Source organism: Bufo bufo, chromosome 11, assembly GCF_905171765.1.
Source record: "Bufo bufo chromosome 11, aBufBuf1.1, whole genome shotgun sequence".
Taxonomy (NCBI): domain Eukaryota; kingdom Metazoa; phylum Chordata; class Amphibia; order Anura; family Bufonidae; genus Bufo; species Bufo bufo.
Window position 1 is genome coordinate 99,458,541 of NC_053399.1, and position 11,810 is coordinate 99,470,350.

At 49.6% G+C, this 11,810-nt stretch overlaps 1 protein-coding gene across 1 annotated transcript in view; it reads left to right on the plus strand.

Annotated features, from left to right (window-relative positions):
• Positions 1-5,539, plus strand: part of SEMA4A (semaphorin 4A) — a 30,214-nt gene extending 24,675 nt beyond the window's left edge. The window contains 7 exon segments of the mRNA XM_040412420.1: positions 2,362-2,512; positions 2,664-2,747; positions 2,749-2,854; positions 2,931-3,052; positions 3,150-3,313; positions 3,388-3,504; positions 5,402-5,539. Of these exon segments, the coding sequence (XP_040268354.1) occupies positions 2,362-2,512; positions 2,664-2,747; positions 2,749-2,854; positions 2,931-3,052; positions 3,150-3,313; positions 3,388-3,466 (706 nt within the window). The 3' untranslated portion in view covers positions 3,467-3,504; positions 5,402-5,539.
• The last annotated feature ends 6,271 nt before the right edge of the window (positions 5,540-11,810 follow it).

The window sequence follows — 11,810 nt, forward strand, 5'->3', positions numbered from 1 at the left end:
CACTGCGAGGCTTCAAGCAGGATGTTCTCAGATGGAAGTGACCAGTGAGCTTAGAGTGTCATCAGCAGGTTGTATCAGAGATACAGAGACTGGAAGAGTCACAGACGGGCAGAGAAGTGGACGTCCTGTGGCCACATCCCACACTGATGAATGCCACACAAATCCAGGCACAGGGAGGTGAGAGGCACCAAGTGTCACTTCAGACAATTCCAAAACTGTTTACATCGGCGTGGTCTGCGTGCTGGACAACCTGCTAGGGTACCTGACCGCACCACCAGGCACAGGCGTCATCTTCTTGTATGGGCCAGGGAGCATCTACGCTGGACGAGGGACCGGTGGGCCTCAGTGCTGTTCACTGATGAAAGTCAATTCACGCAGCACAGAAATGATGGCCGCCAACGATGTTGGAGACATCATGGAGGGCGCTCTGCATCAGCCACTGTTGTCACCAGACGAGCCTTTGGTGGTGGTGGTGTCACAGTGTGGGCAGGTGTCCCCCGTCAGTACAGCCCTTCACTGTGTGACTGGTCCAGTGACAGCCCAGACTACCTGAAGAACATCATTACTCCGGTCATTGTGCCTCTGCAGGAACAACACAGGCCTAATGTCATCTTCATGGAGGACAATGCACCAGCTCATCGAGGTCCATCATTAGAGAACGGCTGCTGGAGACTGGGGGACCTCACATGGAGTGGCCTGCACTTTCTCCAGACCTGAATCTCATTGAAAACCTTTGGGATCAGCTGAGTCGCCAAGTAGAGGCTGGTAACTCTGTACCTCAGAACCTCCATGACCTGAGGGCCACCCTTCAAGAAGAGTGGGGTGCCAAGTCGACAATAAGGCGACTTGTGAACAGCAGGAGACGTCGCTGTCAAGCTGGAATTGATGCTCAAGACCACAGGACAAGTTCCTGAGACGCTGACCTTTTGTGGCGGTGTACCCAGCACTGGGGTCGGCTTCTGTGTCAGTAAATTGTTTAAGACGAGGAAATCGCCATCACTGCTTCTACCTCATGCCCGACTTTCATGGTATAATATCACTGGAGCCGGAACTTCTTACGTTTTCCGTAAATTTCACCCCAAAGCCAAATATCCCTCACTACTAGTGTATGTAGTGAGATGTGTGAACCAGTCTGATTGCGCCCCCTTGTGGACAATGTCAGGAGTGACAGGAGAGGCTTTTTGTTTCATGCAGTGCTGGATTGTGCAGACTTTACATGTTCAGTGAAATCGTCTCTTGTGGAGCTTGTAGTTATACGTCCGGAAATCCTACAGTCAGTCCTCATGTGTGTGATACCGCCTGCTGAGCCGTGTATCTAATCCTGTCCTGTGTGATACCGCCTACTGAGCCGTGTATCTAGTCCTCTCCTGTGTGATACCGCCTACTGAGCCGTGTATCTAATCCTATCCTGTGTGATACAGCCTGCTGAGCCGTGTATCTAATCCTATCCTGTGTGATACTGTCTGCTGAGCTGTGTATCTAATCCTATCCTGTGTGATACAGCCTGCTGAGCCGTGTATCTAATCCTATCCTGTGTGATACTGACTGCTGAGCTGTGTATCTAATCCTATCCTGTGTGATACTGTCTGCTGAGCTGTGTATCTAATCCTATCCTGTGTGATACAGCCTGCTGAGCCGTGTATCTAATCCTATCCTGTGTGATACTGACTGCTGAGCTGTGTATCTAGTCCTATCCTGTGTGATACAGTCTGCTGAGCTGTGTATCTAATCCTATCCTGTGTGATACAGTCTGCTGAGCTGTGTATCTAATCCTATCCTGTGTGATACAGTCTGCTGAGCTGTGTATCTAATTCTATCCTGTGTGATACAGTCTGCTGAGCTGTGTATCTAATCCTATCCTGTGTGATACTGACTGCTGAGCTGTGTATCTAATCCTCTCCTGTGTGATACGGTCTGCTGTGTCTCTGTATCTAGTACCCTCCTGTGTGATACGGTCTGCTGTGTCTCTGTATCTAATCCTCTCCTGTGTGATACAGCCTGCTGTGTCTCTGTATCTAGTACCCTCCTGTGTGATACGGTCTGCTGTGTCTCTGTATCTAATCCTGTCCTGTGTGATACAGTCTGCTGAGCTGTGTATCTAATCCTCTCCTGTGTGATACGGTCTGCTGTGTCTCTGTATCTAGTCCCCTCCTGTGTGATACGGTCTGCTGAGCTGTGTATCTAATCCTCTCCTGTGTGATACTGACTGCTGAGCTGTGTATCTAATCCTATCCTGTGATACAGCTTGCTGAGCCGTGTATCTAATCCTATCCTGTGTGATACGGTCTGCTGTGTCTCTGTATCTAGTCCCCTCCTGTGTGATACAGCCTGCTGAGCCGTGTATCTAATCCCGTCTTGCAGGCAGGTAGGTGGCTCCAGCAGCTCCGCCGTCTGTTCCTTCAGACTCAGAGACATTGAAGACGCTTTCAATAGAAACTACAAGGAGCAGAACAAGGAGAGTTACAAGTGGACCCGATACACGGGAGCGGTGTCCAGTCCTCGTCCAGGCAGTGTAAGTACCATCACTCTCATCGTTTGCCTTAACCTACCCCCCCCCCCCCCCCCCAATTCTGGTGATAGTTTTGTAAGGTGGCTGCTTCCCTGTAATACTCTGTGCTGCTGTGGCTCCTCCCACTGTGTTAACCCTTGTGTTCCTCCTGCAGTGCTCCTCAGGAAAGTTCTCGGACACAGACCTGAACTTCATGAAGGACCACTTCCTGATGGATGAGAAGGTCTCGCCCATCGATCGGCGCCCCCCTGCTGATCCAGCAGACCCTCAGCTACACGCGCATCGCCATTGCCTCTGTGCAGGCCCTGTCAGGAAATCTCTACACGGTGATGTACCTGGGCACAGGTAAGTGCTGTGGTGCCCTCTGCTGGTGAGGCTGAGAACTGCGCCCCCATTAATGTGCCCTCCCTCTGTTCCTCAGATCGGGGCTCAGTACATAAGGTCGTCCTGGTAAAAGGTGGCATCGAGTCTCATATCATCGAGGAGCTGAAACTTCTTCCGGAATCGGAGCCCATTGAGACCCTCCTGCTGGCCCCCAAAAAGGTGAGACCTCTCCCATCATAGAGCTATTGTCCCCTGTTATCAGCAGGCCACGCCCCCTAGTATTACCGCTCTAACCCCCGCCCCTGGTCTCTTGCAGGACATGCTGTACGTCGGCTCCAGAGGTGGCCTCCTGCAGGTTCCCCTGGTGAACTGCAGCGTCTACCGCACCTGCATAGAGTGCATCCTGGCGCGAGACCCCTACTGCGCCTGGAGCGTGCCCAGCCAGGAGTGCCAGCGGATCTCGTCAAACCAGGAGAGCCAGTAAGTCCGGTCCATACCACCCCCAAAACCCTCAATCCACCCAGACCCAACTAAGATGTCTCCAAACTCCACAGCGACCCCCGACTGCAGGACGTAGAGGAGGGAAACCCCAACAACACCTGTCTGCACCCCAACATGAAGGGCAAGAGGTAACCGGCCATCGCAAAACACGGACAACCCACCGACCAGAGGTGAGTGATGGCTACATGCATACATGATGGCACCGCTGATCTCTAGAGGAATGGCATTCTCAGTGATGGCACCGCTGATCTCTAGTGATAGGCGGCATTCTCAGTGATGTCACCGCTGATCTCTAGTGATGGATAGGCTGCATTCTCAGTGATGTCACCGCTGATCTCTAGTGATGGATAGGCTGCATTCTCAGTGATGTCACCGCTGATCTCTAGTGATGGATAGGCTGCATTCTCAGTCATGTCACCGCTGATCTCTAGTGATGGATAGGCTGCATTCTCAGTGATGTCACCGCTGATCTCTAGTGATGGATAGGCGGCATTCTCAGTGATGTCACCGCTGATCTCTAGTGATGGATAGGCTGCATTCTCAGTGATGTCACCGCTGATCTCTAGTGATGGATAGGCTGCATTCTCAGTGATGTCACCGCTGCTCTCTAGTAAATGGATAGGCTGCATTCTCAGTGTTGTCACCGCTGATCTCTAGTGATAGGCTGCATTCTCAGTGATGTCACCGCTGTTCTCTAGTGATAGGCGGTATTCTCAGTGATGTCACCGCTGATCTCTAGTGATGGATAGGCTGCATTCTCAGTGATGTCACCAGTGATCTCTAGTGATGGATAGGCTGCATTCTCAGTGATGTCACCGCTGATCTCTAGTGATGGATAGGCTGCATTCTCAGTGATGTCACCGCTGATCTCTAGTGATGGATAGGCTGCATTCTCAGTGATGTCACCGCTGATCTCTAGTGATGGATAGGCTGCATTCTCAGTGATGTCACCGCTGATCTCTAGTGATGGATAGGCTGCATTCTCAGTGATGTCACCGCTGATCTCTAGTGATGGATAGGCTGCATTCTCAGTGATGTCACCGCTGATCTCTAGTGATGGATAGGCTGCATTCTCAGTGATGTCACCGCTGATCTCTAGTGATGGATAGGCTGCATTGTCAGTGATGTCACCGCTGATCTCTAGTGATGGATAGGCTGCATTCTCAGTGATGTCACCGCTGATCTCTAGTGATGGATAGGCTGCATTCTCAGTGATGTCACCGCTGATCTCTAGTGATGGATAGGCTGCATTCTCAGTGATGTCACCGCTGATCTCTAGTGATGGATAGGCTGCATTCTCAGTGATGTCACCGCTGATCTCTAGTGATGGATAGGCGGCATTCTCAGCGATGTCACCGCTGATCTCTAGTGATGGATAGGCTGCATTCTCAGTGATGTCACCACTGATCTCTAGTGATGGATCGGCTGCATTCTCAGTGATGTCACCGCTGATCTCTAGTGATAGGCGGCATTCTCAGTGATGTCACCGCTGATCTGTAGTAATGGATAGGCTGCATTCTCAGTGATGTCACCGCTGATCTCTAGTGATAGGCGGCATTCTCAGTGATGTCACCGCTGATCTCTAGTGATGGATAGGCTGCATTCTCAGTGATGTCGCCGCTGATCTCTAGTGATAGGCGGCATTCTCAGTGATGTCACCGCTGAACTCTAGTGATAGGCGGCATTCTCAGTGATGTCACCGCTGATCTCTAGTGATAGGCGGCATTCTCAGTGATGTCACCGCTGATCTCTAGTGATGGATAGGCTGTATTCTCAGTGATGTCACCGCTGATCTCTAGTGATAGGCTGCATTCTCAGTGATGTCACCGCTGATCTCTAGTGATAGGCGGCATTCTCAGTGATGTCACCGCTGATCTCTAGTGATGGATAGGCTGTATTCTCAGTGATGTCACCGCTGATCTCTAGTGATAGGCTGCATTCTCAGTGATGTCACCGCTGATCTCTAGTGATAGGCGGCATTCTCAGTGTTGTCACCGCTGATCTCTAGTGATAGGCGGCATTCTCAGTGATGTCACCGCTTCTCATGCCATGACGTTTCTCTTCCAGTTGGTAACTTCTCGGTGGCCTATAACTCCATCGTTCAGCTCCAGTGCCCGCGGATTTCGTCTCTCGCCACCTACAGCTGGAAGCATCTGGGGCAGACGCTGGAACGGCAAGTGCTCACCCCCTCGGGCTCTCTGGTCGTCATCGTGAAGACTGACACATTGGGCCCCTACGAGTGTTGGGCCAATGAGAACGGGTTCTGGTACAAGGCGGCTCAGTACTGGATCAAGGACCCGAGCGGGGTGGGCATCAGCCACAGAGGCTCCGTCAACGGCGACAGTAACATGGCCTTCGAGGATGGCGTTTCCTCCAGCAGCAGTCAACACGGACTACTTCAAGCCGTTTGTGGCGGTGACGGTGCTGCTGGCGGTGACGCTGTTCGCATGCGCCTGTCTGGCGCTTTACACCTGGTGGGACCAAATCAAAGCCAAGAGTAAAATCCAGAGCTGCAGCACGCCCGAGTCGGAGAAGCTGTCCGGAGCCAAACCGCCGGAGAAGACCCCCCTGAACGGCTTCTGCCAGTACAGCCGCAACATCGCCAAACCGTGCTGCGTACCCTGCAGAGCCGGCAGCAAGATGGACGTAGACAACAACAGCGTCAACCTGACGCCCAACGGGGGAGCGGCAGACGTCGCCTCCGACGTCTGAGCGCCTCCGCGACGCCACGAGCGGACACACTGCCACGTTCATACTGGGGTTCATGACGGATCTTCCGGTCGCCTGACTTATGTGAATTTGGCGGCACCTACCTCTCCGGCCGAGAGAACCACTTGCACACGGGACCACTAAGGACCTTGCTGAACCGTAGGCCAAGATGGCCGCCAGGCCTGAGGAGCGGGGGCGGACTGGACGACGGTTTCCCCTTTTATAATGTGAAGCCACTTGTACATAGAGACAGATCACTGCCGATGGTGAGTGCAACCGGTGCGGGGCCCCCCGGGGTGAGCGAGAGGGATCACCCTGGACCGCCGTGACGCACAAACAGCCATGTAACACGCGTGACCAAAGCTGTGTGACTGCGCAGAAGTGTCTGTGTGTCCTGCTGATATATGAAGGGGGGGAGGGGGGTAAGTATTGAGTGTCCAATGTCTCCTGTTATTGCAGTACCGTATCAGTATTATAGGGGGCGCTGTGTGCATGAGTGTTTATAATAAAAGAGCCAACCAGGAGCCGTCAGCGTTATGTGATGTCACCACGGGGCCCTCTATCACACTGGATGAGATACACGGGAGGATGAGATACACCGTATCACACAGGGGAGGATGAGATACACCGCTCAGCAGTCAGTATCACACAAGATAGGATTAGATACACAGCTCAGCAGACAGTATCACACAAGATAGGATTAGATACACAGCTCAGCAGACAGTATCACACAGGATAGGATTAGATACACAGCTCAGCAGACAGTATCACACAGGATAGGATTAGATACACAGCTTAGCAGACTGTATCACACAGGACAGGATTAGATACACATCTCAGCAGTCAGTATCACACAAGATAGGATTAGATACACAGCTCAGCAGACAGTATCACACAAGATAGGATTAGATACACAGCTCAGCAGACAGTATCACACAGGATAGGATTAGATACACCGCTCAGCAGACCGTATCACACATGGGAGGATTAGATACACAGCTCAGCAGACAGTATCACACAGGGGAGGATGAGATACACAGCTCAGCAGGAAGTATCACACAGGATAGGATTAGATACACCGCTCAGCAGACCGTATCACACAGGATAGGATTAGATACACAGCTCAGCAGACGGTATCACACAGGATAGGATTAGATACACAGCTCAGCAGTCAGTATCACACAGGATAGGATTAGATACACAGCTCAGCAGACAGTATCACACAGGATAGGATTAGATACACAGCTCAGCAGGCAGTATCACACAGGGTAGGATTAGATACATAGCTCAGCAGACAGTATCACACAGGACAGGATTAGATACACAGCTCAGCAGTCAGTATCACACAGGATAGGATTAGATACACAGCTCAGCAGACAGTATCACACAGGATAGGATTAGATACACAGCTCAGCAGACAGTATCACACAGGGGAGGATGAGATACACAGCTCAGCAGACAGTATCACACAGGACAGGATTAGATACACGGCTCAGCAGACTGTATCACACAGGATAGGATTAGATACACAGCTCAGCAGACAGTATCACACAGGATAGGATTAGATACACCGCTCAGCAGACTGTATCACACAGGACAGGATTAGATACACCGCTCAGCAGACTGTATCACACAGGATGGGATTAGATACACTGCTCACCAGACAGTATCACACAGGATAGGATTAGATACACGGCTCAGCAGACCGTATCACACATGGGAGGATTAGATACACAGCTCAGCAGACAGTATCACACAGGACAGGATTAGATACACGGCTCAGCAGACTGTATCACACAGGATAGGATTAGATACACAGCTCAGCAGACAGTATCACACAGGACAGGATTAGATACACAGCTCAGCAGACTGTATCACACAGGATAGGATTAGATACACCGCTCAGCAGACAGTATCACACAGGATAGGATTAGATACACCGCTCAGCAGACTGTATCACACAGGACAGGATTAGATACACAGCTCAGCAGACAGTATCACACAGGATAGGATTAGATACACAGCTCAGCAGACAGTATCACACAGGACAGGATTAGATACACAGCTCAGCAGACTGTATCACACAGGATAGGATTAGATACACAGCTCAGCAGACAGTATCACACAGGATAGGATTAGATACACCGCTCAGCAGACTGTATCACACAGGACAGGATTAGATACACCGCTCAGCAGACTGTATCACACAGGATGGGATTAGATACACTGCTCAGCAGACAGTACCGCACCTGCGAGGCTTGGATACAGTGGATCTGCAGACTGGCAGAGCCTCCAGTTGAACCCTTCTTTATCGCCGCCGTGTGGATAGAGAGGTCATTGCAGGTAGGAATATTATTTCTCACACAGTCCTATAGTAGGGATCAGAATGGACCCAGTGTGATCCAAAGATGCTAAAAGCTCTCAGCATTGCAGGATTTGCTGTTACGTTTTATATGCAATAAATTAAAACAAAGACCTAATATGCATTACAAGGTATCAAATGCAGGAAAATGAAAAAATAACGACTTAGAATTTCTGGTGGATACAGCACAGATCCCCGGACTGATCCGCTGGAGAGTAATAAAAAAAACTGCAATATGATGATGAAGATGCACATGAACTGCTGCCCTCTGGTGGCCATGTGTAGTCACGCATGGAGATATTCCTATTCGCATCGGTCTGTGTTTTTTTAATGTGAAATCAGGAAAAAAACTGGAGAAATATATGTGCAGCACATATTGGGATGTCAGATGATTGGGTCCCCGTACTCTGAGGTGATTGCTGGTTGGCAGGCTCCTCAGTGTGGCCCCTGACGTCCTGAAAGTCTCTCCAGCGTGTGGTGTAGAATTATTGTGGACGATGTGACCTTCGCTGAGCCTGCCATCATATAATTACCCATATAGGCAGCCTCATTATATGTATGACACTGAATAATAGAATGGGGCCCCAGGGGCAGTTTTAGGGCCCTTCTATCAGGTTAAGACGCCTCTCTTAGGCAGGGCCTAGTATAGAGACTGAGCCCCCCATTGCTACAGGGTGCAGATTTGGAGGCCCTATGCCAAGATATGCCTTTATCTATTCAATATTAGCCTGACAGGTGCCCTTTAAGAAGAGCACAATTTCAGGTCCTGATGAGATGGGGCAGCGAGTGGTGAGAGACAGACAGGAGCTCCCTGGCAGAGATCAAACAGTGTCTCTGGATTAGAGTGCAGCATGATGGGAGCGGAGAGCTGCAGAGCTGCGCTCACACTAGTATCTTTCTGAATGGAAGTGAAGAAGCTGAGAGATGCCGGCGGCAGGACGAGGCTCCCGCTGGAAGCTTTCATCACCAGCCCATTGTCAGACGCACAGAAGCCGGAGGAGGGTGGCACTGCCTCAGACCAAATACTTCGGTATATCCCGCATGACCACATCATATAGATTCCTGTATAACTTCTCTTAAATTGTCCCTCATCTATGGAGGTTGTCTCAAAGAGATTTCATTAAATAGAATCCTGCTTAATAAACAGGAGGAATGCTGTAGTAATACAGATACTCTGCTACACCTTAGTATAGAGGAGGAGTGGTGAGCAGACCTGGCTGTAGTAATACAGATACTCTGCTACACCTTAGTATAGAGGAGGAGTGGTGAGCAGATCTGGCTGTATGTAATACAGATACTCTGCTACACCTTAGTATAGAGGAGGAGTGGTGAGCAGACCTGGCTGTAGTAATACAGATACTCTACTACGCCTTAGTATAGAGGAGGAGTGGTGAGCAGATCTGGCTGTAGTAATACAGATACTCTGCTACACCTTAGTATAGAGGAGGAGTGATGAGCAGATCTGGCTGTAGTAATACAGATACTCTGCTACACCTTAGTATAGAGGAGGAGTGGTGAGCAGACCTGGCTGTAGTAATACAGATACTCTACTACACCTTAGTATAGAGGAGGAGTGATGAGCAGACCTGGCTGTAGTAATACAGATACTCTGCTACACCTTAGTATAGAGGAGGAGTGGTGAGCAGACCTGGCTGTAGTAATACAGATACTCTGCTACACCTTAGTATAGAGGAGGAGTGATGAGCAGATCTGGCTGTAGTAATACAGATACTCTGCTACACCTTAGTATAGAGGAGGAGTGATGAGCAGACCTGGCTGTAGTAATACAGATACTCTGCTACACCTTAGTATAGAGGAGGAGTGATGAGCAGATCTGGCTGTAGTAATACAGATACTCTGCTACGCCTTAGTATAGAGGAGGAGTGGTGAGCAGATCTGGCTGTAGTAATACAGATACTCTACTACGCCTTAGTATAGAGGAGGAGTGATGAGCAGACCTGGCTGTAGTAATACAGATACTCTGCTACACCTTAGTATAGAGGAGGAGTGATGAGCAGATCTGGCTGTAGTAATACAGATACTCTGCTACACCTTAGTATAGAGGAGGAGTGGTGAGCAGACCTGGCTGTAGTAATACAGATACTCTGCTACACCTTAGTATAGAGGAGGAGTGATGAGCAGATCTGGCTGTAGTAATACAGATACTCTGCTACACCTTAGTATAGAGGAGGAGTGATGAGCAGACCTGGCTGTAGTAATACAGATACTCTGCTACACCTTAGTATAGAGGAGGAGTGATGAGCAGACCTGGCTGTAGTAATACAGATACTCTGCTACACCTTAGTATAGAGGAGGAGTGATGAGCAGATCTGGCTGTAGTAATACAGATACTCTGCTACACCTTAGTATAGAGGAGGAGTGATGAGCAGACCTGGCTGTAGTAATACAGATACTCTGCTACACCTTAGTATAGAGGAGGAGTGATGAGCAGATCTGGCTGTAGTAATACAGATACTCTGCTACACCTTAGTATAGAGGAGGAGTGGTGAGCAGATCTGGCTGTAGTAATACAGATAATCTCCTATACCTTAGTATAGAGGAGGAGTGATGAGCAGATCTGGCTGTAGTAATACAGATACTCTGCTACACCTTAGTATAGAGGAGGAGTGATGAGCAGACCTGGCTGTAGTAATACAGATACTCTGCTACACCTTAGTATAGAGGAGGAGTGATGAGCAGAATCTGGCTGTAGTAATACAGATACTCTGCTACACCTTAGTATAGAGGAGGAGTGGTGAGCAGATCTGGCTGTAGTAATACAGATACTCTGCTACACCTTAGTATAGAGGAGGAAGTGGTGAGCAGGACCATGCTGTAGTAATACAGATACTCTGCTACACCTTAGTATAGAGGAGGAGTGATGAGCAGATCTGGCTGTAGTAATACAGATACTCTGCTACAACCTTAGTATAGAGGAGGAGTGGTGAGCAGACCTGGCTGTAGTAATACAGATGCTCTACTACACCTTAGTATAGAGGAGGAGTGGTGAGCAGACCTGGCTGTAGTAATACAGATACTCTGCTACACCTTAGTATAGAGGAGGAGTGGTGAGCAGACCTGGCTGTAGTAATACAGATACTCTGCTACACCTTAGTATAGAGGAGGAGTGATGAGCAGATCTGGCTGTAGTAATACAGATACTCTGCTACACCTTAGTATAGAGGAGGAGTGGTGAGCAGACCTGGCTGTAGTAATAGATACTCTGCTACACCTTAGTATAGAGGAGGAGTGATGAGCAGATCTGGCTGTAGTAATACAGATACTCTGCTACACCTTAGTATAGAGGAGGAGTGGTGAGCAGATCTGGCTGTAGTAATACAGATAATCTCCTATACCTTAGTATAGAGGAGGAGTGATGAGCAGATCTGGCTGTAGTAATACAGA